The 27,898-nt window shown below is 52.4% G+C and overlaps 2 protein-coding genes across 9 annotated transcripts in view; one reads left to right on the top strand and one right to left on the bottom strand.

The window, feature by feature from the left end:
• The first annotated feature begins 60 nt into the window (after positions 1-60).
• ARHGAP1 (Rho GTPase activating protein 1) lies at positions 61-24,473 on the top strand. 2 transcript variants are annotated; one of them, XM_065882581.1, is made up of 13 exons: positions 61-177; positions 940-1,121; positions 1,340-1,435; positions 8,121-8,208; positions 12,251-12,382; positions 12,758-12,844; positions 13,045-13,143; positions 13,515-13,622; positions 13,702-13,778; positions 13,952-14,029; positions 14,403-14,531; positions 14,715-14,818; positions 14,964-16,632. In XM_065882581.1, exons 1-13 carry the CDS (start codon positions 128-130, stop codon positions 15,132-15,134), a joined length of 1,401 nt encoding a protein of 466 aa, XP_065738653.1. In that variant the 5' UTR covers positions 61-127; the 3' UTR covers positions 15,135-16,632. The 2 variants fall into 2 exon arrangements, with proteins under 2 accessions (XP_065738653.1, XP_065738654.1); XM_065882582.1 differs by lacking the exon at positions 61-177 and adding an exon at positions 24,461-24,473 and having other exon boundaries at positions 989-1,121; positions 14,964-15,121.
• Positions 21,827-27,898, bottom strand: part of ATG13 (autophagy related 13) — a 23,346-nt gene continuing 17,274 nt past the window's right edge. For 5 of the 7 annotated variants that reach the window (XM_065882573.1, XM_065882574.1, XM_065882575.1 and 2 more), the window contains 6 exons: positions 27,484-27,623; positions 25,520-25,634; positions 24,893-24,970; positions 24,609-24,725; positions 23,727-23,855; positions 21,827-21,904 (listed from right to left, as the gene is read on the bottom strand). In XM_065882573.1, coding sequence (XP_065738645.1) covers positions 21,827-21,904; positions 23,727-23,855; positions 24,609-24,725; positions 24,893-24,970; positions 25,520-25,634; positions 27,484-27,623 — 657 coding nt within the window. The remainder of the gene's footprint in view (positions 21,905-23,726; positions 23,856-24,608; positions 24,726-24,892; positions 24,971-25,519; positions 25,635-27,483; positions 27,624-27,898) is intronic. The other 2 variants (XM_065882577.1, XM_065882580.1) reach the window with 1 other exon arrangement.

Below are 27,898 nucleotides of genomic sequence, written 5' to 3'. Positions count from 1 at the left end.
GGATTGGCTTCCGGTTAGGGCTGAGGGCAGAAGGTGCCTCCTCCAGGCTGCACTCAGCCACATCCATGAGGCCACACCCCAGACCTGGGCAAACCCAGTTGCAGAGTTGGCTCCTCTCCCTCCCCGCATGCAACAGCTGTTGTTCTGTTTTCCACCTCCTGGATCTCTGGACTCTGGGTGTCATGGGCTTCCTCCTTGCCCACCTGTACCCCCCTGTCCTTAAGGTGGTCTCTTGATCTTTCCCACCTTGAAACTAGTGTCAGGAGCTCCCCCCAGAGTAGATTGGGCTTGGGAGCCTCCAGATTGTCACAGTGACTGGCAGGAAGATTCCATTTCCTGCTCCTCATTCCTGTCCTGGGGCAAACCCAGCTGGGCCCCTTGGCCATGGCCTTTCTTTTTTAGGTCTTATGGTCTCTGGCTACCTCATCTTCCCTGGGGCAGGAGTGACGGATGGAGTAGCCAGGGCCACAGCTGACCTTTTTCAGGCAGGGGTTTGGAGCAGCCCTGTGCTCCTTAGATTCTTGCAATATCTCTTCCCCATCACTGCTGGGGCCTGGGAAGCTTCTGTGCTCTATGACCCTGGAGGAGAGGGGCATGGCCCTTGAACCTCTGCAGTTGGGACTGCTCGACTGAACCAGCTGGGTGGTGGGCAGTGCAGGGCCTGGCACCACTCTTCCTTATGCAGCTGGAGGGCCTGAAGGCAGGCACTGAGTTGTGCCATCCTGTGCCCCAGCTGCCTTTTCTGGCACCATGCCAGAAAAGTGTGGAGCCAGGAAAGCCAGGAGGAGCTACATGGAGCTCTTGGCAGGGATGAGGAGTGTTGAGGAACAGGGACAAGGGAGCTCAGAGGAGGAAAGAGTGGGAGCAGGAGGGCTTGCTGTAGAAGTTATGGGTGAAAAGATTGTGTCACTGACCTGCCAACTCCCTCCTGTCCCCCAGGGTTCTCTTCAGGTTCTGCAGCGTGAAGCTGTGGGGCAGAGGCTCGGCCATGGACCCGCTCTCAGAGCTGCAGGACGACCTGACTTTGGATGACGCCAGCCAGGCTCTGAACCAGCTGAAGCTAGCCTCCATTGATGAGAAGAACTGGCCCTCAGACGAAATGCCCGACTTTCCCAAGTCAGGTGGGTACGGCTGGATCTCAGCAGCCATAAGCACCTGAGAAGGGAAGACCCCCTTCCTGTGGAAGACCCCAGGAGGACAGGATGTGGGCAAACAGACCAGCCCCAGGGTGGGGCTGGGAGCACAAGCCTTACTGGGAGGAGGGCCAAAGAGCATGAATCTCAGGGAGAAAATTATGCCAGACCCCCAGATGATCCCCTGATTTTGCTGTGTTCCTCAGATGACTCCAAAAGCAGCTCCCCGGAACCTGTCACACACCTGAAGTGGGATGACCCTTACTACGACATTGCCCGGCACCAGATTGTGGAGGTGGCAGGTGAGCACACCCAGCCTTGCACCTTTTCCCTCACAGTCTGCATCCCTGGCTTAAGGAAGCCAGGCCCTCCTGCCTTAGGGGAAGGGGCTGCAGGGGAGGGGCCGCTCTGACCCCTGACCCTGGGGCTATTGAGGCTCCATGTGTCATTCATTAAAAATACAGACTTGATTGTGATGGCCACTTGGTCTGTTCACCTGCAACCACATCCTGACCTGTGACCTCAGCATCTCCACTGGCAGATGGCGTGTGGGAGGCACTGTGAAAGCCCTGGGTTTGATTTCTCGCTCTGCAGTCTGAGCCCATTCCTTCCTCACAGGATTGCTGAGAGGATGACAATGGTGAACGTATATCAGGACCTAGCCCACAGCCAGAACGTAGTTGGCCCTCAATAAGTGTTCATTCAACTCCCTTCCCTTTGCCCTCAGGTCAGCTTTTCTTCCCCATCAGTTATTGGGGAGCAGGGAGGTGCCAGTCCCTCCGGGGAAACCGTACCTCCAAGGAAGTCTAGAATGGCAGAGCCTCCTTCCAGAAGTTAGGAGGCACATGACTCCTGGAGCATCAGGTTCCCTGCAGATGTGCTACCCTGCTACGAATGAGCGCAGAGCCCCCCTTGGGTCTTGGCCTCAGTGAGCTCCCGCCCTCCTGTTCATAATGCAGGACCCAGAAGCCTCCAGGAGCAACCGAGGTAGCAGAGATGTTGATGACCTGGTTTCTGCCTATAGGGTCCTAGTGCTAGACGAAGAAATTGGAATTGTAGGATCCTTTGTCTCTTCTTCAGCTGTAAGCAAGGATGGCAGCACGGCCCTGCCCTGAGGCATTGGGGTGGGCAAGGAGAGCCAGGTAGCTTGTGGCCCCTGGAACCCTGAGTGGTGCTGGCTGAGGGGGCCCTGGAGGCATTCGGCCATAGGGAAGCAGCAGGGAGCTCCGTCTCTCCTGAATGCTGTGCTCAGGGAGGGATGGGGCAGTTGAGAGGGTTGTTCCTAATGTCAAGGTGTTTCCTTGACATCTGTGTTCCTGATGCCTGCCCTGGTCTGGATTGGAGGACTTGGCTATGGCCTCTGTCACCCCTACAGAAGCAAGGCTGAGAGTTCTTTTTTGGCCTGGTCCTGCCATGAGTACAGCAGAGTCACCTGAAGGCTCAGAACTTTCCTCACTCCTAGAGATGGACCTGACTGGGGCATGGGGATGTCTGATGTGAAGGAGTCTCTCTGCTGACATCCTCCTGGCTATGTGGCCAAGTCACAAGGCAGAGCAGGGAAGACTGCCCCCATCCCCACCAGGTGACCCCTGCAAGCAGAGCTGCAATATGTTTCTGTCTCTCCAGGGTGCGATGAGCCTGAGGGGGCCCAGCCAGGTAGGTGTGTAGGTGTGTCCCTGGCTCTCTGTGCTTGGCCTCTCTGGGCTGTGGATCAAGAAGGGCTCTTGGTGGAGGCCAGGTGGATCCAGCTTAATTGCAGCCCCACTCCAGGGAGCTGGGAGCTGGGAGCTGGCGGTACTTGGGAGCTGGAAATAGCAGGGGATTTATGGGAGGTTTGACAGGGTGGGGACTGTGTGGGGAGCCCACACATCCAGAGCCCAAAGGGAAAGGAGCTCCAGGGGAGGGGGGGTCTTGTCCATGGGGGTCGTGGGGCTGGCTGTAAGCAATGGCCGGGCTCGAGTGCTGGCTCAGGGCCCCTCTGGTGGGGTGTCCCCCATGTGTGTGCCTCTCTGACTGCTGAGAAGAGTTTGGATTGGCACTGCCAGAGCAAAAGTTGTTTGATGAGGCTATGGTGACTTCCTGGGAGGCCAGTTTCCTGGCCTTGGAAACCAGAGAAAGAGCCCACGTTGGAAGGAAGGGTGTGTTATGTCCCCAACTCCTCCGTAGCCTCTGTTCTCCCTTGCTGGCAGTAGCTGTCATGCTCCACGGTCAAACCTGACTGGTCCACATGGGTTCTTTCCAGTGGTGTGCTGGTAAAGGTTTAATAGTCTGCCCTCCAGAAAGAAAAAAAAGAAAAGGCTATTATTTGTAACATGTGCAATTTCTAACTACAAATAGCAGATTTCTGGCCACCAACGATGATGTCAGCTGGCTTGCACTATTCCTGACAATTTCACATTTTAACCAATGTGCCCCAGCCCCCCACCTCCCATCTCCTTGGTTGGCCTGCTCTCAGGTCACGGGAGGGTGCTGGTCTGGCGGGTCCCAGAACGCCTGCTGGAGGAGCTGCTCTGTTGCTGATTAATACCCAGGTTCCCCTGGGAAGTTCCTGATCCGTATCTTGGGAATGCAGAGGTTTCATTCTCTGGCGGCTGGTCTTTTCCTGGTGCTTTCAACAAACGCTGTGCCTCCTTTTTGAGCCCTCTCCCTCAGTGCTCTGGAGCCACCAGTGCTGCCAGCTCCTTCTTTCCCTTCTTTTTCCAGGGTAAATCTGTTTGAATCTTCTGAGATGAGGAGGGGACTCCCAGGCCTTTATACACATGCTTCTTGTAGGAGCCATTACCCTGCCTGCTGGCAAATGCCCGAGCCACTCAAGGACTTGGGCAGTGGGACTCCACTCCAGGGAGGAGAGGACGGGCTAAGCCCTGGGGTTGACCATGTCTTGTTCTTTGCTAGTCTGGGAGTCTTGCCATCCAGTCCCTCTCTGAGCCCCCTCCTTTGTCCCCCATCCCCATCCTGACTTTACTTGGCATGCATTTATAAAACACCTACTTTGGGAACAAGTCCAGTACTCAGCACTGAGGATTTTTTTTTTTTAATATTTATTTATGCCTGCGTCAGGTCTTAGTTGAAGCACGCGGGATCTTTCATTGAGGCGCGTGGGCTTCTCTCTAGTTGTGGCGCATGGGCTCCAGAGCACGTGGGCTGTGTAGTTTGTGGCATGCAGGCTCTCTAGTTGAGGTGCGCGAGCTCAGTAGTTGTGGCGCATGGGCTTAGTTGCCCAGTGACATGTGGGATCTTAGTTCCCCGACCAGGGATCGAACCCACATCCCCTGCGTTGGAAGGTGGATTCTTAACCACTGGACCACCAGGGAAGTCCCCAGCATTGAGGATTCATTGAGGAACAATGCACATTCCCTCCTTCAAGGAGCATACAGTCCAGGGAAGCAGTTCTTGAAACTGGTCAGGAGTCCTCCTTGAAAATATGAAAGGTGTGGACCTCTTCTCCAGAAAACACGTGCACGTGCTTGTAATATTTTTTATATAACATCATGACATTGGTGGATGCCCATTGATGGAAACCTGGTTGAGAACCCAAGTTCCTGTTTACAAGTTGCTGGGGCAGCTGAGCGGTGGAACTACAGGCCTCTGGCCTCTCACCTCAGTTGCTTGCTTAACCAGTTACCCCTCTTTAAATACCAGAGCCTTGTGAGCTCAGACTTTCTGCTCTGCCTAAGTCCTCAAATCTGCCGGCCAATGAGGGCTGCCTTACTGTTGGAGGGCAGTGATGAAGAGAATCTTTTAGAATCCTCCATGCTCCTCCCAGCATTTTCCGCTATACCCTGGGCGTTTCCTCTGCTTAGAGGGGAGTAGACAGATGATGTCCCTCCGCCCCAAAGGCTCATAATAGAAGGCCCAGGGGTTTCTGAAGCTCCAGATTGTCCACGAGGGTGGGCTGGGCAGTCTAACCCTTCATCCCTGCCCACTGCCAGTCTGCTCTTTCTTCTGTCAAAGCCTATGGGAAGTGAATCAGAGCAGGCCACAGAGCCACCCCCAACTGGCCTGGAAGGAACCCAGCACCTCAGGATCTGGTCCAGGGTGTGGAGGGGAACAGGTGACACCTGGTCTTTCAAAATAGACCTGCTGCTGGATGGAGCTGCACCGTCTCCTCCTCAGACATACCTGCAGAGGGTTCTCTGCTTGTTAAGTCTGGAGAAATTCTGCCCCAGGCTTTGGGAAGCTGTCCAAAGCAGTCTCATATCCCAGATAACATGGTGAGCAAACTCAGAAATAGAACCGTGCATACCATGTAATGCCGACCTGTGACAGGCTACCAGCGTTTATTGAATACCTGCCACGTTGCTGGGCTCTGGACCATCTGGACATTTAAAGATGGACAAGACAGTCCCTGTCTTTGAGCTGCTCACAGCCACTAGAGGAGACAGACACATAAATAGTTATACAGGAGAGTCAGTGTTGTGACAGAGACGGGTGATGGTTCATGCTGGGAGCTATGAAACGGGACAGCTAACCTGCCTGCGGGGAGGAGGAGGGGACACAGGCTTCTGGGAGATTATGCCTGGGATGAGTCTTAAGGATTCAAAGGAGTTAGCCTAGAGGAGGGGAGCAGAATTGCCTAGAGGAAGTCTGTCTGGCATGAGAGACAGAGGCTAAAGCCACCTGCTGCAGACTGGGCCAAAGGTGTGCATGGTGTGAGCCTGCAGAGGGGGTTGGTGGGGCCAAGCCTCAAAGTCCTGTGAGCCTTTCTAAGGGGCTTTTATACAGCTTGGGGTGGGGTTCAGGAAGAAAGGAGTCGAGGCAGGAGAGTCAAGGGCGGGTAGATGTTTCTAATTCTCCAAGGCTAGAAGCTGGGGCAGTTTAGAAAGGAGAATGGAGCCTCTCTCTGGGCTTGGTGGGCCAGGCCTCAGACCCTGACCCAGGAAATTCTTGGAGGGTCCTGGCTAGGACCTTTGGCTAGGGCCAGCAGAGACTAGGCAGTGTTCTGGGTGGAGATGGAATCACTGGAGGGGTTGATCCAGAGGCTGGACACAGTGGGAGACTGCTGGGAGTGAGGCAATAGCTCAGGCCAGAGCACCAGGCTGGGCCACCAGCAGGGACTGGGGCCATGCTGCCCACATTCCAGAAGCCTTCCTCAGCCCCTCCAATGAGTCTTGCCCCAGCCCTTGAGAAAAGGGTCAGAGCCTTGGCAACCACTTTGGAAAAGCACTGAGTCCTGGGTTAAGTCACTCACTGACCAAGAAGGATCATCAGGATCATGGTTTATTTAACATGGAGAAGACACTCAGCAAGTTGTTGGGGAATCCCTGAATCCTCAGAGGTGGAAGGAGGACAGACTGTGTGGGCTGTGTAAGTGGTCTTTTTATTTGCCTCTGAAGCAGTGGGGATTAGGCAAGAATGACTCTGGAGAGGTGTGAGGGTAAAGATAAAGGGAAGGGCCCTGGGACATGGGGGAGTGGGGACCAGGCCTTGTCCCCATCGAGCTGTGCTTAGAGTCTCTGGTTCACACTGACCCTGGAAGAGCATCTCACCTTGGGAGGCTGTGGCATATGTCTCAGGAGCTCCCCAGCTTCATGACAAAGCCAGATGGTCAGACCATGAAATAGTGACTAGTTTTGGACAGACATCCCTCAGTGGTTACACTCAAATGAGCACCTTCCCAAAGTGTTACAAACTCCTCTCTACTCCATGTTTTTTAGAATATCCTTAATGAGAAAGGAATGATTTTTAGAAATGTCCGGAGGTCAATCAACTGTGGCAAATAATTCTGGCAGTAAAATCAGAAAGTGTTGTTAGTAGTCAAAAACAAGACATGACTGTTAAGTAATCAGACTGATTTCCTCATTGGCCTCAGGCTTTCTGAGAAGGTACCTTCAAGAAGTTTTTCAAATACAGGCTGCTCACAGGAGATGCTTCTGGAATAGGTATGGAGTTTTAAGATGATGTATGGCAAGATAACAGTTGCTTTGGCGGGTGTGACTTTTTTTGTTTTCTTAGTTATGGTGAAATTTATATAACATAAAATTAACCATTTTAGGGGCTTCCCTGGTGGTGCAGTGGTTAAGAATCCGCCTGCCAATGCAGGGGACACGGGTTCAAGCCCTGGCCTGGGAAGATCCCACATGCCACGGAGCAACTAAGCCCGTGTGCCACAACTACTGAGCCTGTGCTCTAGAGTCCGTGAGCCACAACTACTGAGCCTGCGTGCCACAACTACTGAAGCCCGCGCGCCTAGAACCCATGCTCCGCAACAAGAGAAGCCACCACAATAAGAAGCCTGCGCACCGCAACGAAGAGTAGCCCCCGCTCACCGCAACCAGAGAAAGCCCGTGCACAGCAACAAAGACCCAACACAGCCAAAAAAAAAAAATTAACCATTTTAAAGTGTATACTTTGGTGGTAGTTAGTACATTCACAATGTTGAACAACCACCACCTCTATCTAGTTCCATCATTTCATCCATTTCATCCATAGTTTCACCCATACCAACCCCCATAACCATAAGCATCAATCCCTATTCTCCCTTCCTCCCAGCACCTATAACCACTAATTTGCTTTCTTTTGTTACAGATTTACCTATATAGCTCATATAAATGGAACCAAACAATATGTAGCCTTTTATGTCCAGCTTCTTTCACTTAGCATCATGTTTTCAAGGTTCATTCACAATGTAGCGTGTATCAGTACTCCATTCCTTTTTATAGCCAATAGTCCATTGCATGGATACACCACATTTTCTTCATCTACTCATCCATTGATGGACATTTGGGTTGTTGGTGCCAGGCATGACTTTTTAAGAAGTCATGTTATTTTTTAGTGCCCCAGCTCTGTAGCCCTGAGACCACCTGTCCCTCTTTCTTCAGTGACACACCCTTGAGTGCAGGCACCTGCCCAGAGGTCTGTCCGCATGGGCCACTCTGGCCCCAACGCTAAATGGTACAGTCTCCAGGCCTGGCCCCTTTCAGATCCTCACCTGACTTCTCTTGGCTTATTGTTCACCCACTGTGCTCCACCTTTCTCCACACCTAGGAGATGACAAGTATGGGCGGAAGATCATTGTGTTTAGTGCCTGCCGAATGCCCCCGAGCCACCAGCTGGACCATAGCAAGCTCCTGGGGTGAGTACCCATGGGGAAGTGATGGAACCCGTGCTCAGATCCCCACTACAGCCTGGAGCCATTTTCCTTACTGTCCCTTCCTGCCCCGGGGGTACCAAGCCACCTCCCTCAAGGCCTCCCCTCTTCTCCTGAGGGATATTGGGAGCACTGGGCTAGGTGTCAGAACTGGTTTCTAGTCCTGGAAACCATCTGTGTGACCTTGGAAAGTGTGTTCATCTCTTTACCTCTTTTTCTTCACTCTTCTTGGGGAATAATAATACAGCCCTTGGTCCTCATAGGAGTGAGATACTGCATTTGAAAATGCTTTGAAAAGTAAAATACTGTCCAAATGTGAGGACTGATTATGATAACGATATGGTGCACTTCTGAGGCAGTTGCGGTTGTTCATCATTTACATGAATAATTAGTGTTATTTTGTGCCAAATCTGGTGCCAACAACTTCTGTACCTATCCAGGTTCTAATAGCTAAATACAGGTAATAGCTGTTTGGTCTAGAAATCTGATGCAAGTCCAAAGGCTGACTGAAAGCAGGAGTTTGACAGACTGTGTTCTGATAAGTGTTCATCGTTGAGCCACCACTAGGCCAGTGCTGGGTCCACAGCAGGTGCGGGATCCCTGGAGGCAGAGCCATAACTGACTTCCTCCTGAGGCTCCTCAGTGTGTGTACAGTTTCCATCTTGCACTCCTTTCCTGACACTTTAAAGCACTTGCTGCAATTGCAAATGTCTGCCCCGCCCTTACCAGCTCTTTGGGATCCTGAATGGTTGTGTGTGCGGAGGGGCTGGTGTGGGGGTGGGGACAGTCCGGGGCTACAGCAACAGAAGGGGAGGGCCTGACTGCAGAGCCCGTGCAGTCCTGTGAGCCAGGGCCAGGCCCGAGTCTCTCCAGCTTTGTGTGAATGCTTTCTCTCTGGTCTCCTGAGCCCTCCTCCCACTGCTCCTCCACCGTGCAGGCAGGCAGAGCCTTCTCCAGGCCCGTCATGTGGCCCAGCCAGGAACAGGCCAAGAAGCCCAGCCTGAGGGTGGCTGAGTCACCTGTCCCCCTTTCTGGGTTTATTGTCACAGCATCTGACAAGGCAGGTGACAGACTCCTGGCCAGATTATGGGCTGAGTGGGAGGAGGTCAGAGGAGGTGGATGGGAAAGCACCCAGCTTTCAGGAGAGAGCGTGCTGAGCGAGGCTGCCTCCACTCTGGGGCTTCATCTCCTTCGGGAAGCCCTCTGTCACCCATCCTGTCCATCCTCCACTCCTTCCCAGTGGGATCTCCCCGCCACCACCTGGCCGGGCAGGGAGGTGCTTTCATCATGCATCAGTCCTGTCATCTTATTTTCAGTCAGATTATCTCAGACCTGGCTTTTCCCAGCTGTCCAGCCAGATCTGGGGGGTTGAAATAGAAAGTGCCTGAAGCTTGGATGCAGAAGACCAGTTAAACTTCAACTCTGCCTCCTACTAGCTGTGTGCTTGGGGTCAGGTCTCTCCTGAGCCCTGTGAAATGCCATTGTATTCATTTGTAAAGTATCACAGATTTCAAGAATGTAGAACAATGTAGATAGCTATTAAGAAAAAATACAGCAATAAATAAAGTCTCCCATAAACCCACCACCCAGAGAGAAAACCACTGTTAACATTTTAGTGTATTCACTTCCCATTTTTTTCTATAACATATACAGAACTCTATAGTCAGTTTTGTATCTTACATAATGTTTTTATATTCTGAGCATTAAACATTCTTCAAGGATATCCTTTCAAAAAATTTTGACATATGTGTATCCAGAAAAGTGAACACATTATGTATACTACTTGATGAATTTTCAAAAACGAAATACACCCATGTCATCCACACCTACAAACTTCCCTTTGCTCTTCCAGGCAGTACCCCAAAGGGTAACCACTGTTCTCACATCCAACTTCACAGATTGGTTCTGTCTGCAGAAACATCCTGTGAGGTATTCTATTTATAGATCTCCTGTGATTTATTTAACCAACATTCTGTTCTTGGACACTTACTTTGCTGCTCATTTTTTCCCCCCATTATAAAACAGGCTATAATGAACAGCCTTTTACAAAAACATTTCTGTTCATCTTTGATTAGTTCCTTGGGATAAATTCCTGGACATATTTTTATCAGGTCAGAGTATGAACATTTTATAGCTTCTGATAAACATCACTTTATTGACCTCCAAAAGGTCATAACATTCATCAAAGGATGAGTGTATTTTCACTACAACTTTTGCTATTTTATTTATTTATTTTTATTTATTTTTTGCGTGGCATGCGGGATCTTAGTTCCCCAACCAGGGATCGAACTCATGCCCCCTGCAGTGGAAGCACAGAGTCTTAACTGCTGGACCACCAAGGAAGTCCCTAACTTTTGCTATTTTATAGTTGCAAAATGCCATTCTTTTATGTGACAGCTCTTTTCAAACTGCAAAGTGCTCAATGTGTGTAAGGGGTAAATTACTGTATAGTGATAATGATGGGAATCAAGATAATAAATCCAGCATAAGACACCTCACATGTCCACCAGTGCTGGCACCCATGGACCAATGTTTAGGTTAGCCTCTCTGGGATAGGTCAGGTTGTGTCTGGGCACTTAGTCACATCCTTGGGCACTTCCCAAGGCTCCTTCCCGGGCTTCCCTGGTGGCTCAGTGGTTAAGAATCCACCTGCCAGTGCAGGGGGCACGGGTTGGAGCCCTGGTCCAGGAAGATCCCACATGCCGCAGAGCAACTAAGCCTGTGCGCCACAACTACTGAGCCTGCCCTGTAGAGCCCGTGAGCCACAACTACTGAGCCCATGTGCCACAACTGCTGAAGCCCACGAGCCACAACTACTGAGCCCGTGAGCCACAACTACTGAAGCCTGCACGCCTAGAGCCCATGCTCCGCAACAAGAAAAGCCCCCATAATGAGAAGCCCGCACACCACAGTGAAGAGTAGCCCCCACTCACCGCAACTAGAGAAAGCCAGCGCACAAAACTGAAGACCCAACACAGCCAAAAATAAATTAACTAATTAAATAAATTTAAACAAAAGCCGTCAGATTTCTAATTAATAACTGTAAGCTTTCCAAATCATTAAAAAAAAATAAAAAAGGCTCCTTCCCTCCTTTCCCTCCTCCCCTCCTTTCCCTCCTCCCCTCCTTTCCCTCCTCCCCTTGGAAGCCCTTAGCATTCCTGCATGCCCAGCCTCCCAGCCTGGAGTGGTGTTCCTGCTGGGGCCTGGGAGCTGTTGGCCAACCAGAAAGAGGGTTTTCCACTGGGCTCCTCTCCCTTTCTGGAATTCATGTTCACTCAATTTGTACTTCTCCACCTCAGGTGGGCCCAACACCCGTATGTGTGTTTGTGTTGGGTGGTAGGTATTGTGTTGTGAGCATAGGGAACTTGAGGTGTGGGTCTTTGGTCCACAGAACGTCCAGTGACTGGAGCAGGGGAGGGGACCCTCTGACCACCCTGATCCCCTTTCGTGGGCACAGTGTTCTACAGACAGCGCTGGGAGTGTAAAAGGCAGAGCTGTCCCATGATCAACAAGGCGAAACTTGGAGTTAGTTCACCTCCAGTCTCCACCACAAGCTGTGTGACCTCAGAGAAGCACTTGACCTCTCTCAGCCTCACTGCCCTCGCTCGTAAGAAGGGGATAGTATTGGCCTCCATTATAATGAGGAAGGCACGAGATATTGCATACAAAGTGCTTGGTAGACACTAAGCTTTAATACTGGTAAATGGTGACTGTCATCATTACTGTTGACTCAGGGCAGTCCTGTGAGTGAAATGTTATTCCCATTTTTACTGCAGGTATGTGAGATGGCTCCAGTTAGAGTCCTGGTCTCCTGACTCCTAGTCAGTGCTCAAACCTGAGATCTGCTGCTGTTCTTATTATTCCTCCACGCAGCCCAGCCACTACCTCGTTCCTCCTCCACCCCAACATGGTGACTGATGCAGCCAGAACAGACAGGGCAGGAGAGGGGATTCCTGGGGCACTGGTTCTGTCTTAATGGGGCCCCATTTGCATACAGGGCGGCCTGAGGGGGGCTCATCTCTTACAGATACCTGAAGCACACCCTGGACCAGTATGTGGAGAGTGACTACACGCTGCTCTACCTGCACCATGGCCTGACCAGCGACAACAAGCCCTCCCTCAGCTGGCTCCGGGACGCCTACCGGGAGTTTGACCGCAAGTGGGTTAGGGCCTCGGAGGAGCTCCAGGGCCCGGGGGCCAGCAGCTCTGCCGGTTCTGGGCTGCCCTCTGCTTGGGCAGGAACGTATTCCATGCCAGGGGAGGCGGGTCCCCCCTACCTGGGTAAACTAAACACAAAGAGTCTCAAGTTGGAATGGCCTGGGCTTAAATCCCAGTTTCTCTGCTTACTCGCTCTGTGACCTTTCATCTTACTTAACCTCTCTGAGCCCGTTTCCTAATCTGTAAAATAGGGCAACAATGGCACTTACCTCAAAGGCTTACTATGAGTCATCAAATCAGTAACTGTACATTAAGAGCTTAGCTCTGTGCCTCTCCTACCATGCCCACTCCTGAGTTCCCCGTTCTGCCTCTGCAGGTACAAGAAGAACATCAAGGCTCTGTACATCGTGCACCCCACCATGTTCATCAAGACCCTGCTCATCCTCTTCAAGCCCATCATTAGGTGAGTGGGCCCAGGGCGGGGCACTCGTCTCTTGTGCTTCCCCTTGAACTGTGAAGCAGATACCTGAGGAAGCCAAGCATCCTGGGGACCGACCACTTTGGGGCTAGGCCTCAGTCTGATCTGGGTGGGCTGCTGAGGAGAAAGTGGAGGCCTGCTGAAGCGGGCCTACCCTGGACCCATACCCTTTCTTCCATCGGCAGCTTCAAGTTTGGGCAGAAGATCTTCTATGTGAATTACCTGAGTGAGCTGAGCGAGCATGTGAAGCTGGAGCAACTGGGGATCCCTCGCCAAGTGCTCAAGTGAGACCGCGGTGGGGGCTGTGTGTGCCCACCGGGCACACTGTCCACATATATCATGTTTGTGGGGGTAGGATGTGCCGGCCAAGGGGAGAAGCAGCCTCGACAGTGCCAGGATACACAGGGGAAGCAGATGTGATGAGTAAGGGGCAGCACATGGGGTCAGACAGAGCAAGTCCAGATCCCGTATCTGTCACTGAAAAGCTCTGTAACTGAATCTCTTTAAAGTCTTCACTTCTGTGTAAAGCTGGGTTGGTGGGAGGACTGAATGAGGTTATCCATGTAAGATAGCACAGTAAGTGCCTGAAAAAAAGAGTTGCCATAGTGACTGCAGAACCAGGTAGGGGCCCTGACCCTCCCCGCTGCTTCCCCAGGTATGATGACTTCCTCAAATCCACCCAGAAGAGCCCTGCGACAGCCCCCAAGCCCATGCCACCACGGCCCCCTCTGCCCAACCAGCAGTTCGGGGTCTCCTTGCAGCAGTGAGTATGCGAAAGGTGGGCGGGGCTGGCACCTGGGGACCAGGAGGACTGCAAACCCGTCACTGCGTTGTGCCCACAGCCTCCGGGAGAAGAACCCAGAGCAGGAGCCCATTCCGCTCGTGCTGCGGGAGACCGTTGCCTACCTACAGGCCCACGGTGAGTGCCAGGGAGCCCTCTCCCCTCGGGAAGCCGCTGGGCAGGGCTGGGCAAGGTCCCACGTGCGCCAGCACCCACACTGACCCTGACCAGGACCCCAAGACACAGAATGGGTGGGGAGTCTGCACGTTGCCCCAGAGCTCTGAGACTCACCAGGCCCCACTGTTTCCCAGCTCTCACCACTGAGGGGATTTTCCGGAGGTCGGCCAACACCCAAGTTGTACGGGAAGTGCAACAGAAGTACAACATGGGTGAGTGGGCCCAGGGGTGTGTCGAAGCCCAGAGGGCCAGTACAGATCGTGCGTGCGCACACGTGTGTGTGTGTGAGTTTTCTGTGGCATTTGGTATGATTACATGTGTCTCACTCCTGCCTGGTTGTCCCAGGCCTACTTTCTCATAGGTCAGGCTTCTGGAGCCTGGGTTCAGGGTCATTCAGAGGCGAGGAATAACTGTGCTGTGTGCTCGGGGGCCCCACTCCCCAGATGGCCTGACCCTGTGCCCCCTGTCCCAGTGGGAGGAGGAGGCTTGTGGCCAAGGGTGAAGTCAGGCTGTGGGGCCTGCTTGGCCTCCGGATTGGCTGCTGGTCTCCAGGCTCGGCCCAGCTCCTCCCCTCCCCACCCCCAGGGCTGCCTGTGGACTTCGACCAGTACAATGAGTTGCACCTGCCAGCGGTCATTCTCAAGACCTTCCTCCGGGAGCTTCCTGAGCCCCTGCTCACCTTTGACCTCTACTCCCACGTTGTGGGCTTCCTCAGTGAGTGCCCCTCTCCCCCTTCTCCAGCTTCTGCAGGGTGGGGTTGCAGCTGGACTCAGAGCAGGCAGATTTGGCCTGTCCTTCAAGGAAAGTCTGGTTGGGTCTTCCCCCTAGCCTCATGACAGGGCTTCCCGAACCAGTCCAGCCATGGGCCCCTGTGACCTGGGCCCCCCTTCCTCATAGACATTGATGAGAGCCAGAGAGTGGAGGCCACGCTGCAGGCCTTCCAGATGCTGCCCGAGGAGAACTACCTGGTGCTGCGTTTCCTCACTGCCTTCCTGGTGCAGGTGAGACCTCGGCCTGGGCCTCTACCGCTTACCTGGAGGAGAGAGGGAGGAGGAGTTGCCGTGGCTGCTGCTCCTGGGCGTGGTTGCGAGGCGTGGGAGGCGGCATCTGTGGCTTCCTGCTGCAGCCCCCTGATTCCTTCCACAGATTTCTGCCCTCTGTGACCAGAACAAGATGACCAACACTAACCTGGCTGTTGTCTTCGGCCCTAACCTGCTGTGGGCCAAGGATGCTGCCATCACCCTCAAGGCCATTAATCCCATCAATACCTTCACCAAGTTCCTCCTGGATCATCAAGGGGAGCTGTTTCAGCCCTGACTCCAAGGGGCTCTGAGCCCAGCCCCTGCCCCACCCGCCCCCTTCTCTGATAGCCCCGGTTTGGACTCTTCCTCTTGGCTTCAGCCTTACGGGAGCCCAGGGCTCCTGCCCAGAAAGGGGCTGTGAGCCCCCTGGAGACAGAAGCTGGAGCCAGCCAACTGGACAGCTCCTCCTCCCCTCCTGTCCAGCCCACCTCACCAGCCCCAGAGGCCTCGCTGTAACCACAAGACATTTTTCTTCGCCTTATACCTCTCACTGCCTCTTTGGATCCCTGGCTCCCGCCGGGCTCTGCAGAGCTGGCCTTGCTCTTCAGGCAGGAGGACTGGGCCCAGCAACAGCTTGCTTACCTGCTTTCTCCTGCCTCTTCCCCTGGCAACTGGAGATGCCAAAATCACTGCCGGCTGGGATGGTAGCTGGGGCTGGTCCTCCCCTTCCTGACTGCTGGGGAATGAAAGGCTGAGCTGGCCTGGGCTGGCCCTGCTGTGACTCCTCCCTGTCTGGGTGAAGGCCTGGTTGCAAGCACCCTGTTCCTGTCCTCCCCTCTGGTGGCTCAGCCTCTGGTATTTACACAGTTAACGAATGACAGCCTGGAGTCCTATGTCTGCCTTCTCTTCCACACATCCTGGGTCAGCCTTTCCCAAGTGGTACTGCCCCCAGGGTGTCTTAGCCCCCTGGTTCTGCCAGGACTGGCAGCTTGGATGATAGGGCTGAGTCCCAGCATCCATTCAAAATAGACACCCCACTCACCCCTGAGAGCCTCCTAGTGTCTGGTCAGACCACTGACAACCAGTCCCTGCCCACTCCACCCCCCATGCCTTGCCTCCCCTCCCTTCCTACTTGGACAGATCCTTAGGCATGTCTGTTGTGGAGTCACACCGGTCCCTGCTCTGGCCAGGGGTGATTCAGTGCCTCAGGATCTGGGGTGGCTCCTTCCTCCAGTTTTGGACTCCTGGAGGGGCTGGGTAGAGATTTTGCTAATTAGATTGGCCCCTGCCAGGTAAGTTCTAGCAACCTCCCCTTGGACCCTGATGATGATGGATATCCCTCTTTCCAGCTGTCCCTTCCTGGTGAACTACCTTCCTGCAGCCCTGGCCAGAGCCTGTACTGTGGCGGTCCTCATTGACCAGTCCTGCCCCATCTGCGAGCCGGGTGTGGCCTGGGCCTGACCTCACTGGGCTCTTTTCCCAGGACACTAGCATGTCAGGAGTCCCAAGGCCTGGTGTGGCTGCTATCAGTCCCTGTGTCTCCAGGCCAGGCCCAGGCTTCTGATTTCTGCCTGCCTTCCTTTGTATCAGGTGTTGCTCAGAGCCCCATTTACTGGGGAGCCTTGTGGGTCTATTTGGTCTCTCCCCTATCCACCCCCAACTGGTCTTTACCTGGGGGTGGGGGGACTTGTACAGTGAATCAAGTATTCACATTCACAATGACTTCCTTGGCACCAATCATGTATTTCACCTTTGCACTTTTTATACTTCAATAAAAATGGAGATGGAAAACTGCCCATCTGGCTGATAAGGAAGTGGGCATGGAGGCTCATAACTGGGTGGGAGGTGTGGTATGGCTGCGGAAGAAGAGCAGATAGGGCTTCAGGAAGTCCCCTCCCCAGTCAATCTGACCCCTTCCTCATCCTGCTCACTTGTGAGCCGGTATGAAGCCAGCTTTCTGACCATATTCCAGGCTTAGAAGTGTGAACAGTCCCCTTCCTTTTTGCACCTATACATTCCAACTGGCCACCAAGTGCTATATCCTAAAACCAGGACCTCTCTCCCCGAAACAGAACAGACTGTGGTGGACCACAGCACAAGCTTTAGAGTGAGACCAGGGTTTGAATCCTAGTTCCATCACTCACAACCAGCTCTAACTGGTAATTGTCATGTAACTGGTCCCATGTCCGAGACTGTTACTTCATTTCTCTGAAGATCAGACACACAGTCGTCCCTATGTGTGGGGGACTGGTTCCAGCCACCTGACCCCGTCACCAAAATCCAAGGATGCTCAAGTCCCTTCTATCAAGTGGTGTAGTATTTGCAACATAACCTACACACATCCTCTCTTTACATCATCTCTAGATTACTTATAATACCTAATACAATGGAAATGCCATGTAAATAGTTGCCAGCATGCAGCAAATTCAAGTTCTGCTTTTTGGAACTTCCTGGAATTTTTTTTTTCCAAATATTTTTCTATCCAAGGTTGGGGGAACTCTCGGGTGTGGAGCCCACAGATGCGAGGGCCGACCGTAACATATACACTACATAACAGAATGAGTGCCCAGTGGGAACCAGAACGATGGTCATTTCACAGAGGAATGAAGTGATAGTCCCAACCTTGTACAGCAGCCAGGGGTAGAACCCTCATCTCCCAGCCATTCCGGTCCTCCCCACCCCGCCCCTCAGCCTGAGAGCCTTGGCTGTTTCCACCTGCCACCTAGTCACGTGGAGGCTATGAAAGATCCAGCTTTCCTCTTTCGAGCAGTTTTGCTTTGCTTTAAAGGTTAATGTGGTAAATTTTACGTTACATGTATTTCACTACAATTGAAAAACTAAAATGGTTTGTCCCAGGGAGGGCAGGCCAGAATTCCACTTGGCACACTGGTCAAGTTCCAGCTGTCTGCTGCCTGCCTGCTGACTGCAATCAGGAGGCTATGATGGCCTCAGGCAGGCCTGTTCTTTTTTTCTCCTCATTGCTTGTTGGGGATGAGGAAGCGGGGCCAAAGCTGCAGGATCAAGACAATGGTTATAAACACGGGCACTGAGCTCCAGGAAGCCAGTCCGCCTGCACAACTGTGACCTTCGTCCAGGTAGCTCGAACAGAAGGCACTGGCAGCCTGTCTCCCTGGCTCTGCTCAGCTCTAAGCTGGGTGACTATTTAGAACAGAAGGGCAGTGACCCAAAGAAATGACAAGACAGGGAAGCAGGAGACGGAGAGCTGTTTACTTGGGTTGGGCTCCTGGCAGGGCCTCTGCCGAGTGATTCAAAAGCCAGTTTACCCCTGCCTTGGCAACAGTGGGTCTCTGGGGGCAGAGTGTAGTGACATGGCTTAAAAGGGTAGGATACCATCAGATGAGGGGCAATTGAACACTTTGCTTTTGGGGGACCCCTACCTGAAGGTGAGGACTCCGACAGTCTTTCCACCATTTCTGACCCAGGAGTTGGATGCGTGGTCAGGTATCATGGTCAGCGTCACATGCAGTTCACTAACAAGCAAGGGCTCCCAGGGCCCAAAGCGGCAGCAGTGGGTGGGCCCATTCTTTTCAGCCCCAGGTTTGGGTTGAATCTAGAATTTCTAACTAGTCCTCTTCTGCCCTGGGGCGTGGCTTCTGGCCTGAAGGGCATGGGAGACAACCAAGACAGCACTTGCCTGGGTTTGTCAGTCTCCGGTCTCTAGAACCACCTCTTCCTCTGGGACACCAGCTCTACCTTCCACTCCCTCCCGCCACTGCAGGCGAAACAGGAGGAAGGAGCTGTTTGTCAGATCAGGGCAGCTAAACAAACATGCATGGGACCTGGACTTCTACTTACTTCACTCAGTCCCTTCCCTTCTGTCTGGTTTGCTCAGCCACAACCCCTCACACCAGATCAGCAAATATCCCAGCGGTCTGGGGAGTCCCCCGCCCCCTGCTTGGCCTCTGCTGGAAGCATGGCAGGGACCTGTCACTTGTCTTTCCCTCTGAGCCAAAGGCTGTTGCCCAGGGTGAGTGGTGAGCTGTGCTGCGTAGGAAGGATAGAGAGCTGAAGATAACGGCCTACCCGTTCTGAGGTTTTTACTATGGGCGTACCTCACATGCACGCCTACTTCATACATGTTATCTCACTGAATACTCTCACACAACCCTTGAAATGGAAACATTACAGCCAAGGAAAATGAGGCTCTAAGAGGTTTCCTGGGACTTCCCTGGTGGTCCAGTGGTTAAGACTCCGTACTCCCAATGCAGGGGGCCTGGGTTTGATCCCTGGTCAGTGAACTAAGATCCCACATGCTGCACAGTGCCGCCAGGAAAAAAAAAAAAAAAATTCCCGACCAGCCCAAGGCCCCAGGACTCCAAACAGCCTGAATGGCTCTGAAACCTTGCTGTGCCTCACATGGCACCGCTCTTCCCTCCACGGAGCCTGTCGGTGACCCGGGGCTGCCCAGTGGTGGGAGGAAGTGGGCTAGGTTTTTCGACAGCTTGCAGGACAGGAGGCTATAAAGTACAGAAAAAGTTTATTGGAAATCCCTTGAATACATTTTAAAGTATAGCTCAATATTTCCAAATAAAGTAGGCTGGAGGAGCGGGAGGGGCTCTCCCACCTGGAGACATGACTGGTCCCAGCCCTGTCCCGGGGGTGCTGTGCGGGTCCGTCGAGGGCTCAAACCTTTCATTGTACAGGGCTGAGGGACAAGGGCCGGCCTTGACAGTTGCTCTGCTCCTCCCAGGCTCAGCTCAAAGTCAGGGCTCAGCCTCCCTGGCCTCTCACTGATGGGGTCCTGAAGAGAGGCTGCTGCCTGCAGAGGCCAACAATTAGGCGTCAAAGAGGCAAATGGCTAACAGGCCTTTCCATGCTTGGCCTTGGAAGAGGGCAGCGGCTGACATATTGGGATGAGGTGGGGGAGTGGGGGGCAATCAGTAACTTACCAGGGCCTTCGCCCATCTCAGTGCTGGGGCCTGGGGGGTAAGCCTGGATTGGTTTAGCAGGCCACAGATGTGCTCTGGCCCAGAGACAGGATGGCCAGCTGGACGCCACTACTGGAAACACTTTTTTTTTTTTTTTTTAATTTTATTTATTTATTTATTTATTTTTGGCTGCGTCGGGTCTTCGTTGTTGTGTGCGGGCTTTCTCTAGTTGCAGCGAGCGGGGGCTACTCTTCGTTGTGGTGCACGGGCTTCTCATTGCGGTGGCTTCTCTTGTTGCAGAGCACGGACCCTAGGTGCACGGGCTTCAGTAGTTGTGGCTCGCGGGCCCTTGAGCACAGGCTCAGTAGTTGTGGCGCACAGGCTTAGCTGCTCTGCAGCATGTGGCATCTTCCCGGACCAGGGCTCGAACCCGTGTCCCCTGCATTGGCAGGCGGATTCTTAACCACTGCGCCACCAGGGAAGCCCTGGAAACACTGGAGAATGTGTGCACAGAGGCAGGGCTCAGCCCAACTGAGGCAGCATCAGAGCTGACCCCAGCCCTGAGATCAGCCTTGTAGGTGAAAACAATGCCACGTGCACTTGCTAACAAGCAATTGAGGGCCACCTGCTCTGCTGCAGAACAGCTGCTGCCAATGAATACCCGAGGTGGGCCAGAGAAGCGGGGTTGGGCCTATCAGTTAGGCGGGGAGGAACAGATGGTCAGTGGGTGAGGCTGGGCCCTTGACTTAACTCAAGTAACAACACCTGAATGCCCAGTTTTGGTTTCTCAACAAGGAACCAATCCAACTAATAAACCTCAGGGCAGTGTACAGACCCTGGGGTTAAAGAAAGGTGGTGGCTAGGCCTAGCAGGAAAAGGCCCATAACCCAGCCCTGAGAATCAGGAACCAATGCCCCAGGAGGAGGGGCCTCTCTGGCCTTCCCCGGGGCCACAGCGCCCCTCGGGCACTACACGTGCCACAACTCTGGGGAGTCATCACATTTCGCACCCAAGACTTCCTGGGCTGCCAGAACAGATTCAGTCTCTCTGGGGAAGCTGGGAGATTCAAAGTTCTCACCAGGAATATGTACATGTCCAAGGCAGAGTGTGATGTCAGTTCAAATGCAGCAATTCTGGGAGGTTCTGCTGCCCTCAGCCAGCCCTATTCTTGGATCCCACCAAATACACATGGGAAGGGAAATCCTCAGGGCAGCAACCTAAATCCAAGGAACCTCTACAGGAGGAGGCGCTGCCCCAGGAAGAGGCCCTCCAACCTTCCCCAAGTGAAAACGTCTAACCTCAAACATGTTTTTTCTACAAAATATCTGATTTCTCTGAAAGTAATAAATATTTACTGGGTTCTATAACCAAGGAGCAATGACAGGGGAAGGGAGAGGAAAGAGAAGAACCTTTGCTGTGACTCCAATGACAGAATCCTAGAGAGGGAGGCTTCTGTTTCCATGTAGCTGAGCACAGGCAGCCGCCAGGGCTGCTCGGATGGGCTGGCACAGCCTTCAAGGGTGGGAATGGCTGACTTTAGGGTTCTCATCACCTAGGGCAGGAAGCCTGCCATACTGCCAAAAATACAGGCACGGGGCAGAGAGAGGGAGAGAGAGAGGGGAAGAAGATACCAGAACTAACAGAGAAAGACCTTGAAGGAGAGCTTCCTTCCTTCCTCCTCCTAGCACTGTCTCCTTCCTCTTTCTGCCTCCACACCAGTCTCTGGGCCACCAGCTGGAATGTCGAATGGTGGATGGCAACAGCAGGCAGGCGAGGGGCCAGCTGCTGGGCAAACCCGGGGCAGGGGGCCGGTAGGAGGAGCGGGATGACAGCCTTTGTGAAGCAGCTGCTGAGGGCGGTATAAGCACAGGGCCCTGCAGAGGGAGGTCAGAGGGTGAGTCCTCTCAAATGCTACCACTGCTGCCGTGAGTCTCCAGGAGTGCAAGAGCAGGGACTTCCGGGTCCCCATGGGGGAACCAGCCTCCCCTCCACCTGGCTTGAAGCGGGGCAAGGGATGGGAGCAGCTGACGAGTGGGAGGCTCTCTGTCTCCTGGGACCACAAAAAGGGGATGCTGCCGGTACTCGAGGACACCAACTTTTACTGCAGGGTTTCTACAAAGGCATCAAATTCTCGGACATTCTTCTCGTGCACAGCCAGCTTCTCTGGTAGTGAGTCCTGTACCGGGAGGGGAGAGAAAAGCTGCTTATTCAGGTAGGGCCTTGAAGCCAGCTGTCACCCTGGGCTGAAGGGAGCATGGCAAAGAGTCCGGCTCAGCAGTGCTGGGTTGGAGAGCAAAGTGCGGAGCAACTGAGCAGGCACTGGCCAGTGGGCCTTTGCCCAGCAGGGGTTAGTGGGGGCTGGGGAGGCGGACAGAACAGCCTAGGGAATCTAAGCCAGCCACACACACAATGAGATGGAAAAGGACCATGCCAACAACGGGATGACACAGAGAAATTCAACGTGAAGTATCTTTGGCACAGATGAGACTGACATTAGAATAACACAGTAGGTTTAGAGCCCTACAAATTCAGAACGTGTACAAATGATTTCTTCACAGCCTGCGCTGGGCAGGCATCAGAATCCCCCGGGGGCACATGAACAAGGCAGTCCCAGCCATACTCCCAAGAGATTCTGACCCGGCAGGTCCACGGTGAGGCCTAGGAATCTGCATCTTTATATCAGCTGAGAAGGGGATGGGTTAGATGGGGTTGAGAGAGAACAATGAAAACAAAAAAACAGAACCATGAGGAGTTAAGTTTAACTGCCCTCAGGTATCAACCATTAATTAAAATTTGGTCCTAATCAGGTGGTCTGTCTCCACTGATGAATTTGCATTTGAAGAGCTCAGCCATCACAGAAGACTTCCTGATAGGCACGAGATACTTGGTGCCACAGGACTTACAAGGCAGCCCAGACAGGCCAGATGCCCGGGCGGGTTTGGGAGGCTGGGGCAACCAGCCAGCACTGGCTGCAGCCTCACGTTGAGCCTTTGGACTCCGGTTCCTTCCAGGCAAACTTCAAATGAGAGGCCAGGGAGCCAATGGTTAAAAGCCTAAAATCAGAAGCCAGACTCTTAGGGGTCAAAGCTTGTTTTGCCAGCTCAGTGTAACCACCAGCAAGTTATTTGCTCCCAGTGTCATTTTTCTCATCTGTAAACTGGGATAATAAGAAAACCTACCTCTTAGGGTCATTGAAGATTCATGTAAAGCACTTAAAAAATGCTTGGCACCTAGAAAGCTTCAATAAATGTTAATAATAATGACATTATTGCTGTATTATTATTACTGAGCATGTTTACCTGATTAAAGCAAATCAAGGGCAGCTAAACCTAGATTCCTATTCCTAGAGCCATTCCTCTGATTTCGACACATGAGGTGATATACCCACCTCAAGCAGAGGGACCCTGACATCTTGTGGCATGGGGCACCCTGAGTTTGCGGCTGTGCAGGGCACTCCTCTGCCCTTCAGAGACAGGAAATAGGAAACACCCTAAGCGGAGATGTGGTCATTACAGTCAGTATCAGGACATCTGGCTGAACACGAGAACCAGGGAACGATCTTTCCGAGGAAAGGGCAAGAACACCAATGCTGGGGACCTTCTGTTTCTTCTGCCCTGTACCATTGTCATCTGCCTGGCAACCTTAACAGCGGAAGGCAAGAGCTGTTGGAGCAGCCTGGCTTAGTGGCATCAGCAAGCAGAAGACATCAGGCACCAACAACAGGCGTGTGTGAGAAATGCCGTGACAAGAGTGCCGAGAAAAGGAGGAAACGAGCGCAAGCAAATCTGAGATAATGACCGCCAGGCACAATGCAAATCTCAAGTGTGATTCCAGGAAGGTAATGGTCTAAAAGTCCCCGTCCTGTTACAGGGAAGATGGGAGGTGTGGGCATGGAGGAGTAACAGGAAGAAATTTCCAGGCCTGTGGAGTAGGAATGACCATCGAAGGAGGAAAGGAGGCCAGAGGATGAGGTGGGGTGGGGGAAGGGGTTTCCATACCAAGTCCTCAGCCATGGACTGTGCCCCGATATCTATGGAGAGGCTGCTCAGCTGAGGGGGGTTCTGAAATTCACGATAGAAGGTCCCCAAGTCCATCGGAAGAATGTCGTCTTTAGAAAAAGCTGGTTTCTTAAAAAACAAGACAGACTCAAGTTTAGCTTGCCTTGGACCACAGAGGAAAATCAGAGGGGGTAAGCTATCAACAACCCTCTTTCCTTCCAGTAATTAGCAAAGAAAAGGCTCCTCCAGGCTTATCTTAGAGAAATCTTTACACCTTTCTCTTCTGGGCAGCTGAATTAAGCCTGGTGATGACATCCCTCTCCCCTGGTTTTTTGTCTCCTTCCTTCACGCTCCTCTCCTTGGAAAAGGGCTATCCAGGGACTTCCCTGGTAGTCCAGTGGTTAAGAATCTGCCTTCCAATGCAGGGGATGCGGGTTTGATCTCTGGTCGGGGAACTAAGATCCCACATGCCACGGGGCAGCTAAGCCCACGCCACAACTAGAGAGAAGCCCGCGTGCTGCAACGAAAGATCCCGCGTGCCACAACTAAGACCCGATGTGGCCAAAAATTAAAACATTTAAAAAAGGGCTGGGGGCTATCCATTCATGAATAGAACCTATGCAGTTACCACTGGAAAATCCCATGTCAAGTTGAATTTCAATCAAAGACATGGCACAAAATGCCTTACTGCTGATGGGCCTCCAAATGCCTCCCCAAGCAGGGTGTAAGGGCAGGTTCCCCACATAAGATGCACAGCCAGCACCCATTCCCTCTGCCTATACCGACCCATCTGATCCCTGAAGTCCTATTCAAGTGCAACGGATAATTCCAGGTTTATTGCCCCCGAAGCAGCAAAGGTCAAGGAAGATGACAGCAACTTACGAAGTCGATCATGACAAAGTCATCCTGGGTATTGCCACTGCTGCCCCCACTGGAGCCATCAGAGTGCAGGCTGCCCTGAAGAGGAGATGTAGTCTCTGGGGAATCTGGAGGATTCACCTGTTTCAGAATAAGGCAGAGGTAGGGGCTGGTTCTGGGCACTGGCTGTAAACCAAAAGCCAAGAAGCACGGCTAATGGTCTGTGGAGGAATAGTGAATGACTCGCCCAGGAAGGATGACGACTACGGCACCATCTCACTGCAAACTTCAGTCAATGGTGGACTCACCATGGGATCCACATCCTCCAGTTCCAAATTCTTGGCAGCAAACATGGCAAAGGGTATGTCCAAACTGGTCAGGGTCACCTGAAGAGACATGGGAGAAAGTATTAGTGTCCCCCTTCCCCCAGCTTGCCTGCTTCCTCAGAGCCCACCAGAAACCTGGGGGTCCAGCACGTTTGCACACCTCAGCTGACGATGCCATCCCTCAGGTTCCTGTCTTGTTGGAGACCTCTCCAACCTCCCGTGCCTCCCACTGCGTGCCCACAGCATCAACAGGGGTGAGGGCTCCCCAGGACCCTGGGAATTCAGTTTTGGAAGCTGGACCCACAGTAATTCAGTAACAACTGCTTTTCACTGGCAGAGCTGAAGAGGAACTTCCTATTTCAAGTTAGGCTGAGGCAATGCCACTTCAGTGTAACGTGTCTGTACCTAATGGCGTGGTCTCCTCTCCTATGTGATCACAGAACAATAGTTAACTTTTCTGGAGGGATGTCACAGGTTATTAACCCTCTTCACAAAATATTCACACACACACACAATTTCGCATGCGATTTCAGTGGTTCCACAGATCCCAGGTAAGACCTCACTCTAAGGGCTCACACATTCTCAGAGTTGCAGGGGCAGAAAAATCACCTGGTTGATGGGTTTGTTGACAAAAGCCCCCACTTTCCGGACAAAGATGGTCTCCAAGACATCATGGGGGGAGGCCCGTCCCTCACTGCTGTTTGACACAGTTTCAGTATCCTCACTGGAGGAGAAAGGTAATGTTGATTCTCATTCTCAAACCATAGCAGAGCCTACTTGGTTCCCCATAAGTCTACCAACTTGTGAGGCTGCAGCCTAGGGCAGGAGTTGCCCCCCACCAGCTCACACATGTTGGAAATGTCAATATGAGGTCTGGCGGCTGCCACTGTCACCCTCCCTTTTGAATTGAGAGCAGAGGACTGCATTTCCTGGAAAAGCTAAAAATTATGCATATGTTAATTGAAACTTGGTGTTACAACGGTGTAGAGCTTACATAAAATTTAATCTGTAATACCAATGCTAAGCATCAATCACCGTGCATCTAGCAATCATACATATAGGCAAGCAGCTCTCATAAGCAGCTAATTTTAATATTAATCTAATTACAAAGCCAGCCTCAAGATTTTAGATTTTTCCTGTCCTGTTTTGTTTTGCTATCTAAAGCTCCACACCATGTTTCCTCCCTTCTCTCTGCCCCCAGGCATCCCTCTGTTCAGCAGATGTTCCAGGGACACTTTCAATTTGGCTGCTCCCACTCCCTCCCTCTAGACTGAGGCTGAGTCCTGGAAGATGGGGGACTCCAGGCAGCAGAAACAGGGGCCCATACTGTCGCTGCCAGACTAGTAGTCATAGACCTTCAAGCAGCAGGGGATGGGAAAGCCTCAAAGCAGGGGCTCAAGATGGGGAACACTATGCAGTCCACGTGGCCTCTAGACTCCAGCCAGCAGGGAGGACCAGCATTTAAGAACCCCCTACACAGGGTCCTCTGTCTTAAGTTACTCCCAGTCATACCCCAGGAATCAAGGCTCAGAAAACGAGAGTGTAAAATGACCAAGAGGATCCTCCTTTGATTCTCTGACAGGAGGAAGGATAAGAGGATGGAGGTTTGGGGAGCCAGGAATGAAAGTAATTACTTTTCCTGATGGATGGCACAGAAAGATCTTCCCAAACAATCTCCCCCTCCTCCATCTCCACTGTGGGAATGGAAAAAAAAACCCAGGAATTTCTATTATCTGAAAGTTCGTTTAAGATGTGGTGGGGCAATCAACGTCATTATCTCTGAGACCTTCCAGTTAAGGGAGGGAAGGGCAGGTCAAGACAGGCCCAGCTTCCCACAGAACTCCGAGTGTAATGGAAAGAGCAAGCCCAGGCTTTGCAATCCAAGGAGCTAGGCTTGTGTCTGGCCATTTTGTGAGCTAAGTGCTCTCTTAGGCAAATTGCTTAACCCTTCTGAGATCCTCTCATCTTTTAAAAGGAGGTAACCGTGGTGATTTTTGCAGGGTGGGATTATGAGGACTTTTATTTCCACCTAATCAATGTCTTCAAATTTTGAATTTTACAGACTGTTATCACTTCTGCAATCAGAAAAGATTTTTTTTCTTTTTTAATTTTAGTGAGGGAAAATAGTTGTTTCTAAAGGATCTCCATGAGGCATTAACATAGTAGAAAAAGAAGATCAATCCTAACTACCACCACAGACACACTGTGACTCCCGATGTCAGGGTTATGGTTAACGACGCCCTGTTCTGGTCTCAGAAAACACTGAGGATGCCAAGGGAGTCAATCCTGGGGTAAGAGAGAAACATCTGAAAAACACCTTCACTGGATGAGGGTGAGAAGCACCAAGCCCGATGCTTGCTGTTAGCAGCAGTGCCCAGGGAGAGCTTCCTCACGTATCAGCTGCAAAGTACGATTCTTATTGAGAATTTTAAGGATTCCACATTTTCCCCTCAAAGGCCAAGCCTGAGCCAATGCTGAAAGCTACTCTTTACTGATACCAAATAAGCACATGTATCGGGGAGGACAGGTCCCTGGCTGGTCCGAAGAGCAGCAGAGCCAAGATGTGAACTCACCTGCTGGAAGGTGTGGCAGCACAGTGGGCCCCATCAGAAGGGGTGTAGGTTGTCAGTCTCTCCTGGTCACCAGCCTGGGCACCGTGGGCAGGCTGGTTGGGAGCAAGGGGTACCCCACCTTCCTTCCCGGGAACCATTAGCTTTGGGGAAAAATGGAAAAATAGAGCGAATCATGGCCGTGTCAGGTAGAAGGGGAAACTCACGGCCTAGTTCCCATGATGGTATCTGCTTTCCAGCTTTTCCATCACCAATGCTGCCACCAAGTGGGCAGGAAAACTTGGAAATCTTTATCCTCTCTGGGGCTCAGTTAATGGAAGACATGCATGGAAATGACTACAGAGGGAAAGACAGGGAGAAAACACTTGGGAAACTCTTCTTTCCTTTTTTGAAGTCTAAAAGGTCCCCGCTCAGAATC

This window comes from Phocoena phocoena, chromosome 8 (assembly GCF_963924675.1).
Source record: "Phocoena phocoena chromosome 8, mPhoPho1.1, whole genome shotgun sequence".
Taxonomy (NCBI): Eukaryota; Metazoa; Chordata; class Mammalia; order Artiodactyla; family Phocoenidae; genus Phocoena; species Phocoena phocoena.
Note: the sequence above shows the minus strand (reverse complement) of the source record. Positions and strands in the feature narration are given on the sequence as shown.

Bases quoted from the DNA above. Each gene is read 5' to 3' on its own strand.
- ARHGAP1 (XM_065882581.1), top strand. From the start codon at position 128: ATGCAACAGCTGTTGTTCTGTTTTCCACCTCCTGGATCTCTGGACTCT. The intron at 1,122-1,339 runs GTGGGTACGGCT...TGTGTTCCTCAG, and splicing joins GCCCGACTTTCCCAAGTCAG to ATGACTCCAAAAGCAGCTCC. The intron at 13,144-13,514 runs GTGAGACCGCGG...CTGCTTCCCCAG, and splicing joins ATCCCTCGCCAAGTGCTCAA to GTATGATGACTTCCTCAAAT.